A 26,056-nucleotide genomic window follows, 5' to 3' on the forward strand; every position below is an offset into this window, starting at 1 on the left:
CACCAGATGGTCAACACCGAAATCAGTTTGATTATATTCTTTGCAGCCAAAGATGGAGAAGTTCTATACAGTCAACAAAAACAAGACCAGGAGCTGACTGTGGCTCAGATCATGAACTCCTTATTGCCAAATTCAGGCTGAAATTGAAGAAAGTAGGGAAAACCACTGGACCATTCAGGTATGACCTAAATCAAATCCCTTATGATTACACAATGGAAGTGAGAAATAGATTTAAGGGACTAGATCTGATAGAGTGCCTGATGAACTATGGACAGAGGTTCACAACACTGTACAGGAGACAGGGAGCAAGACCATCCCCATGGAAAAGAAATGCAAAAAAGCAAAATGGCTGTCTGGGGAGGCCTTACAAATAGCTGTGAAAAGAAGAGAAGTGAAAAGCAAAGGAGAAAAGGAAAGATATACCCATTTGAATGCAGAGTTCCAAAGAATAGAAAGGAGAGATAAGAAAGCCTTCTTCAGCGATCAGTGCAAAGAAACAGAGGAAAACAACAGAATGGGAAAGACTAGAGATCTCTTCAAGAAAATTAGAGATACCAAGGGAACATTTCATGCAAAGATGGGCTCGATAAAGGACAGAAATGGTCTGGACCTAACAGAAGCAGAAGATATTAAGAAGAGGTGACAAGAATACACAGAAGAACTGTACAAAAAAGATCTTCACGACCAAGATAATCATGATTGTGTGATCACTCACCTAGAGCCAGACATTCTGGAATGTGAAGTCAAGTGGGCCTTAGAAAGCATCACTATGAACAAAGATAGTGGAGGTGATGGAATTCCAGTGGAGCTATTTCAAATCCTGAAAGATGATGCTGTGAAAGTGCTGCACTCAATATGCCAGCAAATTTGGAAAACTCAGCAGTGGCCACAGGACTGGAAAAGGTCAGTTTTCATTCCAATCCCAAAGAAAGACAATGCCAAAGAATGTTCAAACTACCACACAATTGCACTCATCTCACACACTAGTAAAGTAATGCTCAAAATTCTCCAAGCCAGGCTTCAGCAATACGTGAACTGTGAACTCCCTGACGTTCAAGCTGGTTTTAGAAAAGGCAGAGGAACCAGAGATCAAATTGCCAACATCTGCTGGATCATCGAAAATAGCAAGAGAGTTCCAAAAAAAACCATCTATTTCTGCTTTATTGACTATGCCAAAGCCTTTGACTGTGTGGATCACAAAAAACTGTGGAAAATTCTGAAAGAGATGGGAATACCAGACCACCTAACCTGCCTCTTGAGAAACCTGTATGCAGGTCAGGAAGCAACAGTTAGAACTGGACATGGAAAAACAGACTGGTTCCAAATAGGAAAAGGGGTACGTCAAGGCCTGCTTATTTAACTTCTATGCAGAGTACATCATGAGAAACGCTGGACTGGAAGAAGCACAATCTGGAATCAAGATTGCTGGGAGAAATATCAATAACCTCAGATATGCAGATGACACCACCCTTAAGGCAGAAAGTGAAGAGGAATTAAAAAGCCTCTTGATGAAAGTGAAAGAGGAGAGTGAAAAAGCTGGCTTAAAGCTCAACATTCAGAAAACAAAGATCATGGCATCTGGTCCTATCACTTCATGGGAAATAGATGGGGAAACAGTGGAAACAGTGTCAGACTTCATTTTTGGGGGCTCCAAAATCACTACAGATGGTAATTGCAGCCATGAAATTAAAAGACGCTTACTCCTTGGAAGAAAAGTTATGACCAACCTAGATAGCATATTGAAAAGCAGAGACATTACTTTGCCAATAAAGGTCCATCTAGTCAAGGCTATGGTTTTTCCTGTGGTCATGTATGGATGTGAGAGCTGGACTGTGAAGAAAGCTGAGCGCTGAAGAATTGATGCATTTGAACTGTGGTGTTGGAGAAGACTCTTGAGAGTCCCTTGGACTGCAAGGAGATCAAACCAGTCCATTCTGAAGGAGATCAGCCCTGGGATTTCTTTGGAAGGAATGATGCTGAAGCTGAAACTCCAGTACTTTGGCCACCTCATGTGAAGAGTTGACTCATTGGAGAAGACTCTTGTTGCTGGGAGGGATTAGGGGCAGGAGAAGGGGACGACAGAGGATGAGATGGCTGGATGGCATCACTGACTCGATGGACTTGAGTCTGAGTGAACTCCGGGAGTTGGTGATGGACAGGGAGGCCTGGCGTGCTGCGATTCGTGGGGTCGCAAAGAGTCGGACACGATTGAGCAACTGAACTGAACTGAAGTAAATTATGCCTTATCAATCCAATGGGGTATCATGGGCCATTAAAAATCATTTTTTAAAAATAGACCATGCTTAAGATATAATATTAAGTGAATATTTTAGAATCTGTATGTTGTTTATGATTACAACCATGTGAAAATATGTGCATTTGGACAGATTGGAACGATATGAGCAAGTGAAAACAGTTGTTATAGTGATGAGATTATATGTAATGCTACTTTAAAATTTATTATTTTTATTATTGGCTGTGCAACTTGTGAGATTTTAGTTCCCCAATCAGGTATTGAACCCAGGCCTGTGGCAGTGAAAGTGTTGAGTCCTAACCACTGGACTACCAGGGAATTTCCAAATTTTTTCTATCTTTTATTTTTTGTGTTAGTTTCAGGTGTACAATAAAGTGATTTAGTTATCTATTGTGGAGAAGGAAATGGCAACCCACCCCAGTATTCTTGCCTGGAAAATCCCATGGATGGAGTTGTCTGGCAGGCTACAGTCCATGAGGTGGCAAGGGGTCGGACACGACTGACTTGCACATTATCCACTATAGGTTGTTACGAGATATTGAATACAGTTCCTTGTGTTATACAGTAGGTCCTTGCTAGTTAAATATTTTATATATAGTAGTGTGTATATGTTAATCCCAAACTCCTAATTTATTTTAAAATAGACCACATTTAAAATAGGTTCTAAATTTTCACTTTATATGTTACTCATGATTGCAACTATGTGAAAATATGTGTGTATTTAGACAGATCAGGAAGGTATGAGTAAATGAAAACAGTCACTATATTATAGAGATGAGATTATATGTAATTCTACTTCTTAAAAATAATTTTCTTTATTTATGGCTGTGTTGGGTCTCTTGCTGCCTGGGCTTTCTCTGGTTCCTGTGAGTGGTGCCTATTCTCTAGTTATGGTGCACGTGTTTCTCATTGTGGTGCCTTGTCCTGTTACCGAGCACAGGCTCTAGAGAATGTCGGCTCAGTAGTTGAGGCTTCTGGGCTCTAGAGTATAGCCTCGGTAGTTAGGGCATAAGGGCTTAGTTGCTCCGTGGCATGTGGAATCTTCCTGGACCAGGGATTGAACTTGTGTCCCCTGCATTGGCAGGCGGATTCTTTCCCACTAAGCCACCAGGGAAGCCCTATAATTCTACTTTTACAATAATTTTTTGTGATGTGATTACATTGTGTGTTAGTCGCTCAGTCATGTCCGAATCTTCACAACCCCATGCACTGTAGCCAGCCAGGCTCTTCTCTGTACACGGAATTCTCCAGGCAAGAATACTGGAGTGGGTTGCCATTCCCTTCTCCAGTGGATCTTCCCAATGCAGGGATAGAACCCAGGTCTCCTGCATTGCAGGCAGATGCTTTACCATCTGAGCCACCAGGGAAGCCTGATTACATTGTTTAATGTAAGTTAAAAGAATCGATAGAAAGACACTCTCAGTCTGGCAGCTGATGCTAGTTATGCCTTAATATCCATTATCCCTTTCTTTTATAACAGTAGAATCTTAGGTGGGTACATAACTGCTCCACATAGCCTCCCTTGTAGCTAGGCATTATGATGGGACAAAGTCATATCACAGCTAATAAAATATGAGAAATGGGTGCTGTTAAACATAAAGAATCTGTCCTTTGACTTTTTCCTTCATCTCGTTATCTGAAATGTTGCTGGTTTTGCTACTGCACATACTGTGAGTGGACTGGATCTGATATGCATTTGATTAGATGAGAGACTGCTTCCCAACTTAATGAATGGGAATATGTGTGACTCATGAGGACAAATTATGTCTTCTATTCAACCAGTGTCCAGTACAAGCTCTGAAAACAAGATTATCCATCCTATTTTTAGAAATCGAATGAGGATATATTAATATTGAAGTGTACACACATGTTAAATATATTCTAGTGGGAATTATATACATTTACTCCAATATTCTTTATCATTTAAGAGAATGTTTTAATAGTGAGATCCATTTATAGGCTGCTTTGCCTGAGTTAAATCAGGAATCAACCTTCACATTTTAAATATTAAGCAAAATCAAAAATTATACTTTTTCAGTACAATAAATAATGCACTTTGTTTAATTTCATAGCCTTAGGTAAGGTCTGATATAATCTAACAGCTTGGATCACCACAAGAATTCATTAATTGGTACTATATCAGGAATGAGAATTTATCAATTCAAAAGGAAATTGATAGATATTACTCAAAATAGTCTTTATACTTAAAGTACAACAGTGAAGCACATGCAGCATTCTGTCCCAGGTGTTTTCAATGCTCAATAATAATTATGTATGCTATGTCATGCCTTCTATAGCAACAAATTCATTATTATTTTTATTATAATTCAGAATGGGTCAATCACAAGCTGTTCTGTAAAAACAACATGCTATTAATAAGAAAAAAAGACACTGGAGGCTGACTCAAGAGCAGCCTTTTATTCTGTGAATTCTAATATTTATGCTAAGCATGTCCTGTTCAGATATTTTTTTTTTAATGAAGGAAAATAAAAATTGAATTAAAGTTCCAGAGATAAAATTCTCACCATTTCTTGAAGAAAATCTTATGCAGCTAGTTTGAGGGCACCTATTTGAAATTATTATTAAAATTCTGTCAGTAAAAAAATACCTGTACCTATGGTAATACAGAAAGGGCTTTAAAATCTGTCACACATTTGCTTAAGAAAGTATACTGAGCACTTGTATATATTTTGTTTTCCTTTAATGCACATACTCATTTATAGACAGACAAGCAGATTGTTGAAGAAGTTGGTTTTCTGTCAATTAGCTGTGCATTAAAATGATGGAGAGTTATTAATAAACAAGTCTTGACACCAGGCAAATAATTCCTTTTCCTCTTTTTCCAATTCGTCATCTGACAGTTCTTTAACTTTCACAATGTCAAAAGATGGGGTGGAGAAGACAACTGTCTCTTTCTGGTTTGCACCTGGTATGTCCATTTTTGGTTCCTAGATAGAATTATAAATAAAAATGGAAAGTGTTTTATAGTTGGTTTCTACTGTTTTATGTTTTCATATTTGACTGTTCATACTTAACCTCATCTGAAAAAAATTTATAGCAGATTTTTAGAAAACTACGAAGGAAACATGAATACATGTTCATTGAAAATATTCTTGAAATGTAGTATACTGAAGCTGACTTTCCACACTATAGCTCTTAATAAGTGTAGATAGAAATGACTTCCATTTTGAGAAACGCACCATTAGAGATGTGCTGAATCAACAGTGTCAATATACAGAAACAATTGGGCTTTTTGCCAACTTATACTGATGTGGAGCCAAAATGGCTGGTATTTATCAGAATAGCTATTTAAGAATTTTTAAAACATGTGTTACCAAGAGGAACGTAGCTTTATACCATCTAAAGTGAAGTGAAGTCACTCACTCGTGCCCAACTCTTTGCGAACCTATGGACTGTAGCCTACCAGGCTTCTCAGTCCATGGGATTTTCCAGGCAAAAGTACTGGAGTAGGTTGCCATTTCCTTCTCCAGGGTATCTTCCCGACCCAGGGATTGAACCTGGGTCTCCCACATTGTAGGCAGACCCTTTACCCTCTGAGCCTAAAGTGAAAGTGAAGTCTCTCAGTCTTGTCTGACTTTTTGCAACCCCGTGGACTGTAGCCCACCAGGCTCCTCTGTCCATGGGATTCTCCAGGCAAGAATACTGGAGTGGGTTGCCATTTCCTTCTCCAGGGGAATCTTCTAGACCCAGGGATCGAACCCTGGTCTCCCGCATTGCAGGCAGATGCTTTAACCTCTGAGCCACCAGGGAAGCCCTGAGCCTAAAGTATATACCAAATGTATGTTTCATTCGTGAATTTGTAGATTAGGAAAATTCTACCTAAGGAAGTAGAATTACCTACAGTTTGACTATTGTCCAAAACAATGAATTCAGTACAAGTTAAACTTACAGATCCCACAGAAGCATTTTTTTCTTTAGCCATCTTATAAGCTCTTTTCATTTTTTCAACTTTCATTAGAGCTTGTTTGGATCGACGACCCAGAAGTCTAATTTGACTTTGCTGTTGGTAGGGCCGATATAAAGGTTGAAGACTTGATAAGAATAAAGGGGACCTAGAAAACATTTGGAGTATAGACAGAAAAATTGCACAAAATAAAATTTACATGTAAAACAAGTTCCAACTTTTATTAAAGCACCCTTTAGCAACTGTATCATAAAGCTCAGTGCTTGGAGCAATATTGCATGTAAGTATTTAGGCCAAAGTTATCATTTTTGCTTGAGTTACACAGCATAGTTCTTTCTCACTTATGAAGGTGTATGGTGATGTTCCTGCTTAGTCGCTTCAGTCATGTCCGACTCTGTACGATCCTATGGACAGCAGCCTGCCAGGCTCCTCTGTCTATGGGATTCTCCAGGCAAGAGTACTAGAATGGGCTGGCATGCCCCCCTCCAGGGGATCTCCCCGACCCAGGGATCAAATCCAAGTCTCCTGCATTGCAGGCAGATTCTTTACTGCTGAGCCACCAGGGAAGCCCATGAAGGTGTATAGACAATGTTTATGATGATGATAATGAAAATTACAAAATGTGGTATCAATTTAAAATCAGTTTTCCTGGAAAACACCATGTAATAGCCATTGGACTCTTTCAAAAATATATACTATATACGAACACCAACAAGTATTAAATTTCATAATGGCTGAAACAAGTTGTTTATATCAGTGTTGGAACTAGACATGGTTGGTGCCATGCTGTTAGTTCCCTTGGCCATAGGGCACATATACCCAACTTCCAACTGTCAGCATTGGCTTCATTTACTCTGAGAGCTTTCTTATGGAAACAAGAGCCCATGTGCAGGGAAAGTGTCCCAAAATTAATACCTCCCCTCCTAAATTACCCTTCACCAGTGACTGATGGGTGTTGGTGTATAAATATCCCAATTCCCTTTCCCTCAGTGGGATAACTTGAGTTGCATGTTCTACACTGGCTAGGTCATTCCCAGGAAGGATTAAGCTTGTTACCCACAGTAATAACTTGCTCGCTAACACACACTGTTTTGGCTGGTGGCCCTTCCCTGTTTCACTTTTCTATCCCTTGAAATGACTTAGCACAACACCCGCTCTCATCAATGGTTCCTGGGATCACCTCCGAAATAAACTACTCATACTCTAATCCTTACCTCAGGGTTTGCTTCTTGGAGATCCCAAACTAAGACTGCATTCAAAGGAGTTTTTATGAAAGTACTTTCCCCTCTTCAGTTGATTTAGAATATGATTACTTATTTGGCTTTTTAAGTGACTCATTCTTGGATAATCAGTAGCATGAGTCTAAATAGCAGGGAGCTTACAGTTATATATATATGGTGGCAGAGAAAATTACATCATTTATTTGACCTTGGTGGTAATAGGGTTAAGTCCCCTATTCAATGCTTATATGGATAAGTTAGAGAAAATCTATTTCATGATGACAGACTGTGCCCTACACTAGGCCATCTGTCTGGCAAATGTACAGCCTTGATCATAAAATAAATGGGATAAATCATGTTATTGGGTCAACACCCACTCATCTCTACTCCTTGAAAAAAACCCAATGTGTTTGCCTGACAGTGGGTCACCAGTGTCTTTTCATGTACTAAAGCAGTATTTTTCATTTCAAATATAGCTGTGTGAAAAGAGACTGCCAACAGGTCCTCTTCAATCTTATTATTTTCTTTTTCTTAAGAAAAAAGCTTAATTTGTAAACAAGATGGGCTAGGTGAGATTTGGTAATGGAAAGAAAAAAAGAATATAATTGGTGTAGTCATAGTCTGTCCATGTTGTTTCGGATCATAATACAGTCTATTTTGCTACGACATGTTTTTCTATAATGTGAACTGGCTCACATGTTATTGGTAAAGAAGGGAATAATGTCACTGCAATTTATATGCAATTTATCCTCTGCAAAGGGAGCCAGAATAGCAAGACTAGAATTATAACCTTCAGCAGAAAAGGAAAATGTTTTCCTCTGTGCAGCATGGGCAATGAGAGCCCTTTTGGTTGCATTTATGAAAATAACAATAACGCTGGCACCTAGCGCTCTCTCCCCATAGAGCCCCCCAGACACACACAATCTACCCTTACTGCCCTCCACCATACTTTCTGCCTTGCATGGTTCCTGGTTTGTGGCAGGTTGCACTGCTTCTTATCTCTACTTAAAAGGTCACCACACTGGTCTAGCGCTCCACTTCCATCTGTACTGTCTCAGTGCCCACTACTTCCTCTAATTAAAGAGTCACCAGTATTTTCACTCTACATTTTTGATATTTGCTCTGGTGGTCTGTCTGGTGGTACAAGTTATCTCCCCAGGTACCAAATGTTCTTTTTGCTAGTGCTGTGTTTACAAAGTTGCATAAAATTTGAGCAATCTGCTCCAACCCATTTTTTCTCACATGCTCTGTTATTATCTTTCCTGAGCTATTTGGGAGAATGTGAACATTTCCAGAAATTCCCCTAGTACTGTAACTCCAGTGAAGTACCACTTTTACCTAACTTCAGAAACAATCTGTAGCTGGTGCTGATGCATCTCTTCTGTTTTTGGTCTTTGTAATAGATACTTCATTTCTTTTTTTAGACGTTTTGAGATTATTCCAGACTCAGCATAATCAACTATGTCATACATTATCATTGTCCTGGGAATGTTTTCGAGGCTTAATCTTCGCCAACAGTTATTTCTGCCACCAGAAGATGCAGGGATCTCATCCAGATGACTGGAATACTATATGAAAAACAACCAAGCATGATTGGCTATGGTACTCCAGAAGTTTTTAGGCACATTTCCCAAGAATCCAGTCAAATGCTACTTCATCCAAAAAGCATTCCCTGACTCCATCTCTGGACTGTATTGAGATCACTCTTCTATGCTCTTATTACTGACTACTCGGTGTTCTAGCTACCTGTGTATGTTTTAGCTCCCCTGCTGTGGCAAGGCAGGATCCCTGTCACATGGTATTGTGTACATAGTACCACACTCACTGAACATTTAATGCCTAAACACTACATCTTCAAGGTAAATATAACTCAGATAAAACTGAAAATAGTGGTATGATCTACATACCTGGCAATGCTTGTTCATGACATGCTTGCACTGAAAGCACAAACCTTTGAGAAATAGTTCACCTCTGGTGCTAAGTGGTGAATTTCATTATTTTCATGTGGAGTATTTGTAGAAATCCCGCTTTTCTTTTTTGACATTTAAAATATCAAATTAGGAATTTAAAATGTATATATAATCAATTCAACCTTATAAATGTTCATTTTAAGAGACAGGAATAGGGCAGGAGAAACTACTATGTTAGGCATTTAGGGTATCTCTCTCACATACACACACACCCCCTCTCTCTCTTGCATTCTCTAACACACACACATACAAGCAGTCCTTCCTTTGCATCCTTTAGGCTTGTACAAATTCCAGTTACCACCATTTAGCAAAATAAGCTTAGTCCTTCAACAACACAGTTCAAATTTCACCTACCACAGTATAGCTGAATTAAATGCATAAAGTACAAACGCTGTTGCTAGCTCTTCAGTGCATAGATTACTACAGAAATAATACGTGTGTGTGATGGTAGACGACAAATCATGTCACTTCTTTCAAAGTATGACAGTGATTGGACACTGTGGATCTGCTTTTTAGTTCACACACAGACAGCAAAGTATGTAATTGTGTTGTCTCTCTGTCTCCCAGTGATAAACCCATGTGACATTTTACCAATAAAGATAATCAAAAGAGGGAAGAGTCCAACAAAGAAACAAAAAGTGGTAAAGCTGGAAGTGAAATTCAAATTAAATGTAAACAGAGTTCTAAAAGAAACAGGTGACCATGGAGATGTTGATACTTTCATCATTCAGGAGTCTGCAACTAGGCTGCAAGAGGGACTTAGTGAAAGTGAACTCAACATAGATGGGAAAATGGCAATGATGGAAAGGGTTAAGTTTTCTTAGAGGAAGTAATGTTGGCAAAAAAGAAACTTCATATTAAAGGAGCCCTGAAATATTTCAAAACACTTCAAGTACAAAGTATAGGAAATTCCTGGTGGTCCACTAGTTAAGACAGTGCTCTCACTACCAGGAATCCGGTTTTGATCCCTCATCAGGGAACTAAGACCCTGCAAGCCAGGTGGAGAAAAAATGTACAAGGGGTAAAATATTGGTGGGTGATGCAAACTGAGGAGTATGACAATTTTCCAGGGCATAGAGAAGATGCTCACTCCTTATGGTAAATCATATGAGAATAAAGCAGCAAACACTGTTTAAATTACTCTTGATAAACTAGCTTTTTTACAGGTTTTTTTTGAGAGTCACATCTCTTATAATTCACTGGTTTAAAGTATATAATCCAACGGTTTTTAGTATATTTTAAATGATAAGCTTTTTACAAAGAAGTAAAACATTTTAAATTCTGAATGTTTCTAATGTTTTAAATTACAGTGTACTAAATAAATGTTTTGCTTTTTTCATTTTCCTATATAATTATAACATAGAGTAAGGGAGTTTTTAATGTTTTGATAAGGTTTTTGAAAGGCACAGAACAATCATGATTTTTCCCATTGATGATTAAGTTTGGTTTGCATGGTTTCAGCTTTCATGGTCATTTTTATGACCCTGTACTACCATGCAAAGTGAGGACTGCCTGTACATTTTATTTCCTGAGAGTGGAATGGCAAAATGGGTAAACATCTCAGACCTGTCAATGATTTGCTCTGTACTTATTAACTATATGACCTTGGGCAAGTTTTAAAAAAATCTCATTAAGCTCCATTTTTCTCATCTTTTAAAGGGTCACAAAATTTACAAACTTGAAGGTTAAGGCAGATAATATGTATTTAAAGAGCTAGAAACAAGGCTGTGTCCATAAAGGACTCAATAAATTCCAGCAATCATCATATCTCTTTCAATGTCTATCTGGGAACTTCTTTCTGTGACACCAGTCCTTGGCATAGTCACAGTCTGCAAGGATGTGACCCACATCATTCACAAAGATAGTTGACATTCCCAAGCTCTACTTCTTCCCTGGTTCAGTTCTCTAATCTTCTAGGTTAGGGCTCTAAAAGGAAGAAAACACAACTGGGAATCTCTAAAGCACTGCATTAATTTCATGTTTCACATGGAAGCAACTCTGAGTGAATAGTTAAGGCCATATATTATTACTATTATTATTAGTAGCTAGAATTTTGGGATCCCTTGTTTCTTTAGAACTTATAAAACGGGGGTTATAATAGTATCTACTTCTTAGGGTTCTTATGAGAATTGGAGTTAGTATTACATCAGCATTTGCTATTATTACTATTCAGATTTCTAGTTTAAGTTCCCTGATTCAGCACTGCTGTCAGACCAGTTATGCAAACCAGAAACCTAGGAGCCATGTTGGACACCTTCTTTTAGCTCACTTCTCTGTTCCCAAGGCCCACTGCTTTTATTCCCTAATTATCTTCTGCATCTCCAGCTTCACTTCCCTAAACCAAGATACCACCATCTCTCCTAAAATACTGCAGGAACCTCCAAACAAGGAGACAGTTCTTCCTGTCCTCTAATCCCTTATCTACATTGCAGCCAGACAGATATCTTCAAGTATTAGATTAGATCACCTCATTTCCTAAGATACTGTACCAGCTTCTCACTGCATACAGGATCAAGGAAAAAAAATAAACACCTTACTATGGTCAAAAGCCCTGTATGATGATCTTTTGCCAGCCCTCCAGGCTGACAGCCCTCCACACCTTCTGAGCCCTCCCTTCTCCAGGCCCACAAATTCTTTTTCAGGCCCTGCAGTTCATCCTACCACAGAGCCTTGCCTGGGGTGCACCACTTGGAGGCTGTGACGCATTGTTGATTGCCTGCCTATCAACCATTCCCCAACTCCTTTGCTTATGGAGCCCTGGTTTATTTATTTATTTTTTCGTTTAGAACAGACATAAGCTCTGGGAAGGAAGGCCTCAGAATATGAACCGTGATTGTCCTACATCATTTATGGGAAAATGATCCCATTTCCCTTTACAGTGATTGGTTTAGGGGGAGCATGTGATCCAGTTCTGACTAAGAAGATCTGAGAAGAAGTCGGCTGGGGGATTCTGGGAAAGATTTTTCTTCTTGAGATAAAGAGGAAAAGATGCTAAGTCTTCTTCCTGCCTTTGAGTATAGGTGAGGATGTGCTAGTCATCTTGTCACTGTGTCAAGGAAGCTGAAAGGACTGTAGAGAAGCTGGCTAAGAACCCTGATATCCTGGAGTTGTGGCACTAGCTATTCCATGATGCTCCTGTCCAGGGACATTCTAATGTGAGAAAATAAATATCCTTCATTTTTTAAGCCTCTTGTGGTTGCAGATATTCTGTTACTTGTAGCAGAAAGCACCCAAACAATAATAGATCCCTTCCTTACTAGGTCAAATCTCTATCATGTACTCTTTTTAGCACCATGCACTTATTTTTCATTTTTCAATTTTTTGTGTTGAGATAAAAATTCACATAAAATTTACCATTTTAAAGTATAAAATTCAGTGTGTAGTAAATTTATGATACATATCACTCCTAATTCCAAAATATTTCCATCACTCCCAAAAGAAACCCCATATTCCTCAGCTATTACTCCCCAGACACAATAAGCCACATATTATATGATTCCATTAATATGAAACATTCAGAATAGGTAAATTCAGAGAGATAGAAAGCAGATTAGTGGTCAGTAGGGGCTGGAGTGAAGGGGGAATGGGGGAATCCACTTAATGCATGTCAGGTTTCCTTTGGGGTGACAAAAAGTTCTTAAACTAGATGGTAGTGATGTTTGCTGGAATCAAGATTGCTGGGAGAAATATCAATAACCTCAGATATGCAGATGACACCACTCTTATGGCAGAAAGTGAAGAGGAACTAAAAAGCCTCTTGATGAAAGTAAAAGAGGAGAGTGAAACAGTTGGCTTAAAGCTCAACATTCAGAAAACTAAGATCATAGCATCTGGTTCCATCACTTCATGGGAAAGAGATGGGGAAACAGTGGAAAGAGTGTCAGACTTTATTTTTGGGGCTCCAAAATCACTGCAGATGGTGATTGCAGCCATGAAATTAAAAGACGCTTACTCCTTGGAAGGAAAGTTATGACCAACCTAAACAGCATATTGAAAAGCAGAGACATTACTTTGCCAACAAAGGTCCATCTAGTCAAGGCTATGGTTTTTCCAGTAGTCATGTATGGATATGAGAGTTGGACTGTGAAGAAAGCTGAGCGCTGAAGAATCTATGCTTTTGAACTGTGGTGTTGGAGAAGACTCTTGAGAGTCCCTTGGACTGCAAGGAGATCCAACCAGTCCATTCTGAAGGAGATCAGCCCTGGGTGTTCTTTGGAAGGAATGATGCTAAAGCTGAAACTACAATACTTTGGCCACCTCATGTGAAGAGTTGACTCATTGGAAAAGACTCTGATGCTGGGAGGGATGGGGGGCAGGAGGAGAAGGGGATGACAGAGGATGAGATGGCTGGATGGCATCACCAACTCGATGGACGTGAGTCTGAGTGAACTCCGGGAGTTGGTGATGGACAGGGAGGCCTGGCGTGCTGCAGTTCACGGGGTCGCAAAGAGTCGGACACGACTGAGTGACTGAACTGAACTGAACTGATGATTGTACTTAATGCCATTGAATAGTACACTTTAAAATAGCACATTTTGCATTTGGAGAAAAGTCTAGGGTGGTAAGTGAAGCTGTAACTTCTATACATGACATTGCTATTTTTAGAAAAGTATCTATTGGGCTATCTGCCTGGTGAGATTATGCAACTATTTCCTTTTTGTTATTATCCTTTCTTGTATAAAAATAAAATAATAAAAAATCTGAAAAAAAATAAAATAGCACATTTTATATTGTGTGTATTTTACCACAATAAACTAATGTATAATTCTTACTTCCTGAAAGAAAGGGTCACAAGGCTTATTTTGCTGTTGTTTGTTTTAAATATCCAAATCTAAATTTCTTACTTGCATGTAATCTTTCAGGGTGACAATATCTGTGTCATCAGTTATTTTGAACTTCTGGAAAAGACGTTCATCTTCCTTAATTTGATGATAAAATTTCTTTCTCCCCATTATTTTGTAAGCATCAGCCTCAGCCTATAAAGAGAAAAGATTTACTTTTAAAATACTAATATAATAGGAGTAACTATCAGCACACATTTTACATATTTTTGAGACAAATCCATCAAATATTGTTCCTTTCTTCTAGTAACTTGCTGTTCAATAAAAAGACTGTATTTACAAAGAAAAGATTATGTAGATTTTTAAACCACTTAAAATCTGTTTCCATAACCATATCTACATAGTTTTCAAATGCAGCGAGAGGAGTAGCAGAGTCTACAATCCCCAGAGGACCAGTCTTTTTTTTTTTAATCTGTTTTTCCCCCTTAAAAAAACATTATTTTCCTTTAAAAAGCAAAACAAACCTCTAACGTCATTCATGCTGTCAATGCAGAGAAAGCCTATCTGGTTATTAAACAGGTTGCCCTAGGAACCGCAATGAAAGGTACCGGGGCCAGCTCTTTTATGTGGTAGTTAATACGTCGCCCCCAAATGGAAACATGTATGCTTCAGAGTGCTCAGACCTCCCTTTCCTTCAGGCTCTTCTCGGTAGCAAAAGAGCAGCAAACAAAGGGTTTTTTCCTCTCCCAAATGTCAACATTTTGTTGACAAGACCTGAGAGTGCAGAGACAGAAGAATCACAGAAAACATGGAGGCTCAAATCCTGTCTAGCCATATTTGCTTCATACCTTTTCATGTATACCTGTCCTTGTGCTAAGAGCTATACATAGACTGTGAATAGAGACTTCAGCGCTCTCCACCCTCCTCCCTATTCCGCCATAAGTATGTGCTGACTCTTCTAATACATATTTATATTACATATCCATGCTTCTGGCCACAGAGATTATGCTTATGTGAAGGGAGAGTGGCATAGATGAAAATTCAAGCTTCGTTAGATTCCAGATCAGTTTCTTTTTTCCTTTGTATCTCAGAATGTGATACTGTGAAAGTGTGGGAACTCTGTTTTCATGCTGATATTAGGCTATAGAATAGAGACAGGATTGAAACTCAGAATCTCTGTTCTTTTTACTTACACAAAATAACAGGAAGCCTTAATGTATTTCTTATTTCCATTCTCACTTTTGTTATCCAGAATATTTCCTATGTATTTCTTTATTTAAATTGCAAAGCATAGAACACAGACACATGGGGAAAATGAAAGAAAATATTCAAATGGTTGTAGTTTGATTCCAAATGCACTAAATCAAAGGCATAGAAACAGTTTACTAAAAATGTGATGGAACCTTCCTTTAGGCAGATCATTTTCATTTTCCCTTTCATTAGTTTCCTTAAACACTATGCATCTAAAGAAAAGGCAGTATAGTGGCACGTATCTTCATTATGCTTTCTTGCATAATGGGGTTCTAATTCTCATCCCCACAATAACACTAAAGGTAAAGGCAATAGTTGTACACTGAACAGGTCTGAAAACCATATAATTTCTGCCTTGAGAATTTCTCTAGTAGATATAAATGTATTTTCCTTTAGTTCAGGTTACTTATAAAAGGTATTTCTGGGACTTCTCTGGCTAAGATTCTGTGCTGCCAAGGCAGGGGGCTCAGGTTCGATCCCTGGTCAGGGAATCCCACATGTCGCAACTAAGACCCAGTGCAGCCAAATACGTAAACACAATTTAAAAAGAGAGAAAAAGTGTTTCTTGTCAGTTCCTCCCTACTCTACTCCACTCAGCCACCACCACCAATCTCTCCAACCCCCAGTTTCCTTATTCGTATGGCAGCTCAGCTGTGTGGCTCAGGTGTGTCAAGCCCATTCCAGTCTCTCAGCCAAAAAACCAGCACCTGGCAGCACAGGGCAGGCTTGTTGCCCAGCTGTGTCAGGGGTTTGAAAAAAGTTTGCCCTCCAGTGGCCAAGATGTTCTTTCTCAGACACTGGCTATCTATGGCCAGGTTCACTAAGTCCTTCTGGGTAGGAAGGGATGGGAATGAAGAGAAAAGGAAGAAAGGAGAAAAGAAAGGGGTAAAATTAGGCAAGGATCCCACGAGAGCAGCCAATCAAGACTAGAATTCTAGAGGCAGGTTCCATTCTTAGTGGGTGACTCAAAGGGTCAGAGGGCTGTTGTTTTTGTTGTTTTTTAGTCCCTAAGTTGACTCTTTGCAACCCCATGGACTGTAGCCTGCCCAGGCTTCTTTGTCCAAGGGGTTTCCCAGGCAAGACTACTACAGTGGGTTGCCATTTCCTTCTCCAGGGGATCTTCCTGACCCAGGGATTGAACTTGAGTCTCTTGCATTGGCAGGCAGATTCTTTACCACTGAGCCACCAGGGAAGCCCAGGTCAGAGGGGGGCATCTCTAAATTTGATACCTCTCCTGGTAGCTAGCATAGCTGTGGCCCAGAAGACCCCACAGCCTTGTGGCTACTTGCTGGCCAAGATTTACAGTTGGGCTTGTTAAGTTATTCTCATATCTCAAGTCACTTCCCTCCTTGGCTGGAAATTCTCACTCATGAAGGTAGTAATAAATGCTCAGGAACAGGGTATCTTGGTTTAGAAAAGTTCAATTATATATAAGCTCAGAATTAATAAAACCACCATCACTACTAAGATTGTTTCAACCCTGAAGTGTGCACAGTACAGTGGAACATTGTTTCAACCCTGAAGTGTGCACAGTACGGTGGAACATTGTTCAACCCTGAAGTGTTCACAGTATGGTGGAACGTTGTTCAACCCTGAAGTGTGCACAGTACAGTGGAATGTTGCTCAACCCTGAAGTGTGCACAGTACAGTGGAACGTTGTTTCAACCCTGAAATGTGCACAGTATGGTGGAAATATGAAGTGTTCAAGTCTCAGTTCTGGCTCTGACAAGCCTCTCCAAGTTCCAGCTTCCACACAGGAAAAATGGGAATGACACGTACCTCATCAGAGTTATCAGGGGGCCACATAAGAAACTTATTTAGTAGGGTTCCTGGAGAAGGAAATGGCAATCCACTCCAGTACTATTGCCTGGAAAATCCCATGGACAGAGGAGCCTGGTAGGCTACAGTCCATGGGGTCGCAAAGAGTCAGACACGACTGAGCGACTTCACGTTCACGTTCACGTTCACGTTCCTGACTCAGAAGTGGTTAAGAACACGGTTCTGGAGTCAGGCTCACTTGGTCTTGATGTCAGTTCCTTCACTTTGTAGTTGTGAGAACTTAGGCAAGTTACTTAATATTTTAAAACACGAAGACAGTAACAGAATCTACATTCTAGAATTTATGAGAATTAAATGATAATGTGCTTAAAATGTTTAACATCATACTTGATGGTGCTCAATAAGGGCAGCTATTATTAACGATGTTTTTCCCTTTTACATAAACATTCAATCCTCAAAAAGAACAGGGATTTTCAATTTAACAATTGCTGGATGTTAAGGAATTGTCAACTACCCAGAGGTGTCTAGGTCATGGGGGAGGGCAGCTTTATGACAGTGCTTGTCAAACTATATTGTGCCTAGAATCACCTGGGGGTCCTGTTAAAATGCACCTGTTGATTCAGTGGGTGTGAGGTGGGGCCTGAGAGCCTGCATTTCTAATAAGCTCCAGGGAATGCCATTGCTGCAGGTCTGCAGATCACACTTTATTTTATATTTAGTTTTAAAAACTGTTTTTGGTTTTTGTATAGTTTCCTTTGTTTGCAGACCACATTTTGAGTAGCAAGGCTTTAGAATATTCTAGTTGGTGGACTACTATATGACAACCCTGTGTAGATAAGCATTGCTCTGGAAATAGATCATTGAAGTAGGTAAATGAAATTAGATCTTTTTTATACACATGACTATTCAATTGTTCTGGCACCATTTAAACTGCCTTCAAACCTTTGATAAAAATCAACTGATTATATATGTGTGCGTCTATTTTTGGATTATCTTTTCTGTTTCATTGATCTACATGTCTGTCTTTTTGCCATCATTATAGCGTCAGGATTACTGTAGTGTTTTAAGTCTTGAAATCAGGCAAGGTAAATTGTCTAATTTTGTTTTTCTTCTCTAAAGTAGTTTAGGCTATTCTATATCCTTTCACTTGTTTTTGCTTTTGCGTGTGACAGTGTGTTTGTAAATACATGAGAAAGGGTGTTGGAAAATCATAAGGAAATGAAACTAGAAATGGATATAAGAACGAGGGGAAAGATGGAACAACAAAAAAGAATTGGTGAAACTCCCCTCCTTCATAAATGAACTTAGATTAAACATCTGAATGGACTAAAACTGACTTACTTCTTTTACATTAAGAAATAAACTTAATAAAGTTGCAGCAGTTTGCTCAAGATATAGTGTCTATTATACATTCAAAGAGCAAAATAATTCAGTGACCTTAGAGTCACTGAAATTTCCATTTCTACAGGTTTTCTACTAACTATGAATCCAAATAGTGCCAGAGTTTCTTCTGAAGCTGAACTAAAGAGTAAAAGAAACCCTAAACTGATCAAGTTAGGTATGTTCTGACCATTTACAAGCCTTTATAATATTAAGTGAAAAAAGCTGAATGGTATAATCTCATTTAAAAAATAACAAAATTTTTAGCAATATATTTTTATGGAAAAAATGAAGGACATACAACAATGAACAGTGATCATCTCAGGTGAATGAAAGCTGCAGCACAAAGAAGAAAGGTATATTTTCCTTTTTAAAGAAATCTCTGTGCTATTTCCTTTTTTCAACAGTTACTTTGTAATTAAGATAAATTTAAGTTACTGTACAGCATTTTTAAGTGGAGAGTGAAAAAGTTGGCTTAAAGCTCAACATTCAGAAAACTAAGATCATGGCATCCAGTCCCATTACTTCATGGGAAATAGATGGGGAAACAGTGGAAACAGTGTCAGGCTATTTTTTGGGGCTCTAAAATCACTGTAGATGGTGACTGCAGCCATGAAATTAAAAGACGCTTACTCCTTGGAAGAAAAGTTATGACCAACCTAGATAGTACATTCAAAAGCAGAGATTACTTTGCCGACTAAGGTCCGTCTAGTCAAGGCTATGGTTTTTCCAGTAGTCATGTATGGATATGAGAGTTGGACTGTGAAGAAAGCTGAGCGCCAAAGAATCGATGCTTTTGAACCGTGGTGTTGGAGAAGACTCCTGAGAGTCCTTTGGACTGCAAGGAGATCCAACCAGTCCATTCTGAAGGAGATCAGCCCTGGGATTTCTTTGGAAGGAATGATGCTAAAGCTGAAACTCCAGGACTTTGGCCACCTCATGCGAAGAGTTGACTCATTGGAAAAGACTCTGATGCTGGGAGGGATTGGGGGCAGGAGGAGAAGGGGACGACAGAGGATGAGATGGCTGGATGGCATCACTGACTCGATGGACGTGAGTCTGAGTGAACTCCGGGAGTTGGTGATGGACAGGGAGGCCTGGCGTGCTGGGATTCATGGGGTCGCAAAGAGTCGGACACGACTGAACGACTGAACTGAACAGCATTTTTAATGCCTTGTAACATATGCACAGTGCTTTCCAGTCATGGACTCTGTCTGAGCTTCTCATTTGCAGCAGCCTGGGCATAGCAGGGTCTGCTAGGAACTGTCTTGGGAAAACGTAAGTTCCTAAAAAAGCCCCATTATATAACCTCAGAAAAGCAATAACTGATGACATTTTATAGGGACAACTAAAAGCTTATTCTGTAGATATATGTGATATGAATTTATCTCTGGAATGGAGAATAAATATATACTTTTGCAATTGAAGTCATTCTATTGATATATAAATGAACAAATATTAATGGTGCTGAAACACCATATTCCACATGAAACCACTAGTCCTTATGCTACATTTCTGAAGCCAAGCTAAATTTTCTCTGATATTGCCTGAGAAGACATAGAAAAGCAGTCTCTTTTCCTTTTCTAATATTCTGCAGAGAATAAATGTTGCACATGCTGGATCTGGTCAGAAACTGCCAGGGTGTGTGGTCTTTTATTCTGAATACATACCAGTACTGATAATTTCAGGTGGGTCATACCTTTCATGTAAAATATTTCAGAAGTCTACAAAAAAAAAAAACCTTTGATATATGGTTTATAAAAGGCTAAATATGAGAATGTACCCTTTTTTAAAAAAATCAATTATAGTCATGTATAAGGGTCAAAAGAATAAAACTTTTGTTGTAGATCCTTGCTATTAAAAATATGGTCTAGCAACTTCCCTGGTGGTCCAGTGGTTAAGAATCCGCCTTGCAATGCTGGGGACATAGGTTTGATCCTGGGTAGAACTAAAATCCCACATGTCTTGGAGCAACTAAGCCTGAGTGCCTGCCACAACTGGAGAGTCAGTGGTGCAACGAGATCCCGAGTGCTGTAACTAAGACCCAGTGCAGCCAAAGAAATCAATATTTTTTTAAAAATGTGGTCCATGGACCAGCAGCAGTTGCAGCACCTGGGAACTGGGTAGAAATTCAGAATCTCAGGCTTCATCCCAGATTGACTGAATCAGAAACTGTATTTTAACAAGAGCAGGTGAGTCCTATGCGTAGACACAATTGTGATGAATATTCATGAAAGTAAGAAGTATAAGAACTCACGTAAAAAAGGATAAATATTTTAAAAGTTCCTTTTCAATACTCTAGCACACTTTTTCTAAACAGGCTATCAGAGTCAAAGAGATAATGATAAAATGCCATTAAAACAAAATTGTATCAAATGTTCTACGTAATTAAAAATAAAAATATTTAACAATATAATTATCATAACAAACATAATAAACATTATTAATATAATTAATAATAAAACTCCTGACCAATAATTCACTGTAATTCATTATTAACAAACCAAAATTTTCGTACAAAGAAAACTGATGGGTATTTTCTAGGTCCTTATACAAGTACTTCATTCCAAATATCTTTTTTTAGCTAATAAGCAAAGACACTTTGAAACATGATGCTTAAAAAATACTACCCGCCTGCTGGGCTGTTTAATGGTGAAATAATGTAGTCTGTATACTCTGAATGCAATTCAGATATCACAGAGATTTTAAGAAGCTAAATTAACACAAACTCTACATCATGAAACATCACCTCACTTGATGGCTTTAAAAATTTTTTTCCGCTGAAATACTTATAACCATGGCCTTCAGTGTGAAGAAAAATTTTAAATACGATGAAAGGTGGAAATATTTCGCCACTAAATCTGAAATAAAGACCAAAATTAGTCATTTGGTATCAGACTTGGGACTCAGTTACTTCTCCCGCTTGTACTTAGGATAATTCACATAGTTTCTTACATGCAGGTTAAAGGCTATACCAGAGCATGAAAAGAACTAGCAATGAAACGGATCACAAAGGATGAAAGAGCCCCACTTTGGCATGTGTGCTCACAACTATTCTCATACGTGTGTCAGACTGAACACATCATAGAGATGAGAGCTACTCTCAAGGCAACTTTTGGCCTGAGAGAGTCATGCCTTGGCTTCTTCACATAATAAATGTAAATAAGAACAAGACACTTAATTTGTAATTATAACATGAGAAGTTATGAGGACTTAAGAAAATAAATTTCTCAGGTTTCTTCACACTAAGTACTTCTTGAAATGAATCTGCATAAAAACATTACCTGAATCTAACTTTACACTTCATGCAAGGATCTTTAACAAGCTCAGCCTCTAAGGGGCTCACTTTCTTCAAAATTTCATGTGTCACGTGATGTTCCTGAAATAGATGATGGTGCTGTCAATGGAACACAATACCCTGCCCAGGCACAATTTACTGGAAACAACACAGGAGGCATGGTAAAGTGAAAGTACACCAGACTTGGTATTCTAAAGATCTGAGTTCTAGTCTTGGCTCCCTCACTTATCATCTGTGTCACCTTGAGTCACTACTTTATCCCTTTGGCCTCCAAGTTTGGGTATGTATCCCTCCTTGAGATCCCAGGCACTGTTCTTTCCCTAAGACAGCACTTTTCACAATATGCTGTAACTAACTATAAATGTGTCTGTGTTTTCTACTAGATTGTAAGCTTCGTGAAGGCAGGGGCCATGTGTTTCTTTTTTACCGTTGTATTCCTAGTATCTAGTACAGTGCCTGGAACACAGCAGGTACTAAATAAGTATTTGATGTTGAGTGAATCACTGTAAAATGAGGATAATAATAGAAATGGTACTAGATTTTAAGCACCTTTTATATACCACACTACATTAGGTACCTTATACACATAAATATTTGAATATCATCATTCCCATTTTACAGATGAGCATGCTGAGGCTCTGGGAGTGTCTGCAACCCATTCAAAGGCATAAAAGTAGTAAGCAGAGAAACCAGGACTCAAACTTAGATCTGTTTAATTCTAAAGCCCCCATTTCCTCCCCCCTATGATCCTGCCCAACCTTTATGCCTATGACAATCACATAAAAATGTATACTACAGGGCTTTTCAAATGACAAAGCATTATTAATGTAAGGTATTGCAGTAACTTGAAGTGTTAGGTTAACCGGTTAAAAAAGACTTTCTTTCTTTTTTACTGTTACTAAAAGAATCTAAAATTATGACAAACCAGTATTACAATAATTAAATACATGTTCCACATGTGAAGACAATAGACAATGGACCTGAAGTGTCACAGGTTTACCTGAGTGGGTTTTCTCTGAGGTATTCTGCTTTTGCTGACATCAGAAATGGGTCTGTAGGTCAGATGGTGAGAAAGTGTACACATTTCTCAGCGTTTATCTTTTTTTCAGAACTGCTAAAATTCCCTTAATGTGACTATTACTAATTAAAGACTACTGTAATCACAGGTGATTTTATTAGGAGAATATTAAGTACTATATGAAAGAAGGCTTAATACTCTGCCAGGGTTGCCAGAGTTGTTTCTTTGGGGAGTGGGGGGATGTGCATCTTTTTGTTTGTTGGTTTGTTTTTATTCAAATAGGACTATATTATTCATAATGTGCTGCACTTGCCTTGTTTACTAATGAGATATTTTAGTTACCTTCTATTGCAGAATCATATGCAAGGCTGCAAGGCTTAACAGTATGAAAGTATCAACATTTATTTAACCAGTATCCTATCGATGGACATTATAGGTTTTATTTTCTTTGCTGTTATAACAATACTGCAATGAAATTATATATATATTGTAGAATGGATTCCTAGAAGTAAAACTGCTGGGTGGACAGTAAAGGCACTTTTAATTCAGAGATTTTTGGCGTTGTAAGATCACTGTCTCACATCTTTAAATAAGGAATGAAATTTTAAAAAATCACATTGGTTTCAGAAAAGAAACAATAGTTACTCAGGTTAAAAGTAAATCCATGTATACCCGTGGCTGGTTCATGTTGATGTATGGCAAAAACCATCACAATATTATAAAGTAATTATCCTCCAATTAAAATAATTAATTTAAAAAAGTAAATCCAGAAATATCCATTCAGGGTTAACCAAAGAAGAAATCCCACAATCCCCTGCAATATGATTAGATTCAAAGAGAAGAGATTTTAAAAGGCTATATATTCTATCTTATTTAACACACCTTTTACCTTGATAAGTAATTATATCTGTCAGAGCAAACAAAAAGCAAAATACATACCGCTGCACAAATTGTATGCTTAAGGAGTTGAAACACAGTTTTGTCGAGATGAGATAACCAAGCTTTCTGTATCATGTGAGCCGAAACATCTTTATTTCTGAGAGGAAACAAAAGAGCTTAAGATTTGTGAAGTAGTTTTCATTTTCCTAAAATCTTGGGGAACTCTGAATTTATGCTTCCTTCTCTTGGACCTCCTCATCCCCCACCCTAAGTCTGACTTAATGAGGAACATTTGGATGTGGTAATTAGAACTGGTCATCTGTAGAATCTAGTCAGAATGAGGATATGAAATACTTGAGAATATTTCCCTTGAGATTAAAAAAAAAATCCTGGTAAAACTTTATCATCAAAAAAATGTGCTTTCTAAAAACATCCATGACCTAAAATGATTCCATTAGAGCTAGTTCTTAAAAACATTGTCCAACTAGTTCAAATGCTAAGAAAATAGAATATAGAATATGTGAAGTTACAGGAGGCCCAATATTCTTCTGGGAGCAGATGACCATGCCCTAGAAAAAGAAATTCCCTTCTCTGATCTTTGTTTGAGCCAGTCTCATCCCAGTCAGGAGGTCAGAGCATCATTCTACTTTGATCATGTCCCAGCACTGGCAGATTGTAGGAACCTCACTCTCCAAGAATTGCCCCCTACAACACTATCATTACCCCTCACAGGGTTACATGCAAAGAGAGGTACTCCTGTATAGTGTCGCTGCTGGCTGGCAAAGTGCAGACTACAAGATGTAGAGCAGAAAAGTCCTGAAGTATGGAAACAAACCCTTGAATAGTAGCTGATGCCATCTATTAACTTTCTGCAAATTGCTTACCTTATTCCAGTTGCTACTTCCTCACTTACAAAATGTGGTAACAAGACTGCATCACAAGGTTGTGTTAAGATCAAAGAGATGTGTTTTAACATGGTTTGTAAATTATGAAATACTGTAATTATAATAATTATTACTCAATTCAAAAGTAATTTTAAAACACACAAAAAACCCCTCTAATTTACAAAACAAGAAGTGTTGGATGTTAGCTGGGTAAACACCATATGGAAACTGTCCAGTTGTAGAAGATGATACAAGGCAAAAGATGGCTACTTACTGTTGTTTTTCCTTTGTCTTTACAGTATTCGAGAAATGTACTTTGTGACCTTTTCCCAAGTGTGGATTATCTGATTTTGGGACACCAGTAACTGGTATCTTCAGGGAATGACTCATTTTCTTCACAATGAAATACTCTGAAAGTATATAAATTAAACATTTGAGGTCATAATCTATGTTATTACACTGTTTGGATGAGACTCAAGTTCCATATAATTGTTAGACTAATTCCAGAGCCCCTAAAAAAGGAAGGTTTCATAGACCTCAATGTTACTTACCTCCTTTGTGTGCTACAAGAATTATGAGGTATATAGGAAAGACAGTGGATCTACTCATAGCCTTTTAATTGGTCTCCTGGTCTCCAGTCTCTTCATCCTCCACACTGCAGCTGGAGTTAACTTCTCAGAGTAATAATCCAACCTTATCACTCTTCAACTTAAAATCTTTCAGGGACACCTCATTTCCTCCAAAAAAGTGCAGACTCCTTAGAATCGTGTGCAAGTCTTTTCACAATTGAGCTCCATTCTCTCTCTAATCTCAAAATACCAACTTTCCACTAGCATTCCTCTCTATACTCTACGAGAATAAGAATTTCTTGCCAAAGTCAGTGTTTTACAACTTTGTGCTGATGATCATGCGATTTCCTCTACCTGAAACAACTTTCCTACCGTCAGCAAACATCAATTCACCCTTCAAGATCGAATCTAAGTGATGGCTCTTCTCTGAAGTTTTCCATCGTCTCCTTTTTACAGAACTACTCACTACTGTCTTCAAGGTTCCATAATACTGTATATGTTTTTCTTTCACAGTACTTCTCATATGCACCATAATTTGATTTCTTGGCTGTCATTCCAACATGTTGGTTGAAGGCAGGAGGCATCTTGCTATCCATGGAATCCCCAAGGCACATCAGAGTAGAAGGTTTTTATATGGTTTCTAAAAACTTTTCATCCTGGTTTTATCATGGAATAGCTGTGAGACTTTGGGCAAGTCCCTTAACCTCTCAGTAACTCAGTTCCCTCCCTGGTAAAGTGAGAGGATGTGTAATAAGTGATCTGATTCTACCTCTGATTTTCTATCCCTTACACATTACTCCAATTTGGATGCAGCTCCCAAATTCTTAGTCACTGCTGAGTGTCTTGTA

General features: G+C 38.4%; 1 protein-coding gene across 1 annotated transcript; it reads right to left on the reverse strand.

Annotated features, from left to right (window-relative positions):
- Positions 1-5,028: 5,028 nt before the first annotated feature.
- Positions 5,029-25,792, reverse strand: CXHXorf58 (chromosome X CXorf58 homolog). The gene is made up of 9 exons (XM_068963308.1): positions 25,675-25,792; positions 24,486-24,546; positions 23,816-23,912; positions 21,845-21,939; positions 21,310-21,421; positions 14,214-14,345; positions 8,738-8,967; positions 6,165-6,327; positions 5,029-5,202 (listed from the first exon to the last, which is right to left on the reverse strand). Exons 1-9 carry the CDS (start codon positions 25,790-25,792, stop codon positions 5,029-5,031), a joined length of 1,182 nt encoding a protein of 393 aa, XP_068819409.1.
- Between the last annotated feature and the right edge of the window lie 264 nt (positions 25,793-26,056).

Source organism: Capricornis sumatraensis, chromosome X (assembly GCF_032405125.1).
Source record: "Capricornis sumatraensis isolate serow.1 chromosome X, serow.2, whole genome shotgun sequence".
NCBI classification, from domain to species: domain Eukaryota; kingdom Metazoa; phylum Chordata; class Mammalia; order Artiodactyla; family Bovidae; genus Capricornis; species Capricornis sumatraensis.

Bases quoted from the DNA above. Each gene is read 5' to 3' on its own strand.
- CXHXorf58 (XM_068963308.1), bottom strand. From the start codon at position 25,792: ATGCCTCCTGCCTTCAACCAACATGTTGGAATGACAGCCAAGAAATCA. The intron at 23,913-24,485 runs GTGAGGGGTAAT...GTTTCCTCTCAG, and splicing joins CTCTCTTTGCATGTAACCCT to AAATAAAGATGTTTCGGCTC. The intron at 8,968-14,213 runs GTAAGAAATTTA...TTTTTCATATAG, and splicing joins CCCTGAAAGATTACATGCAA to TATTCCAGTCATCTGGATGA.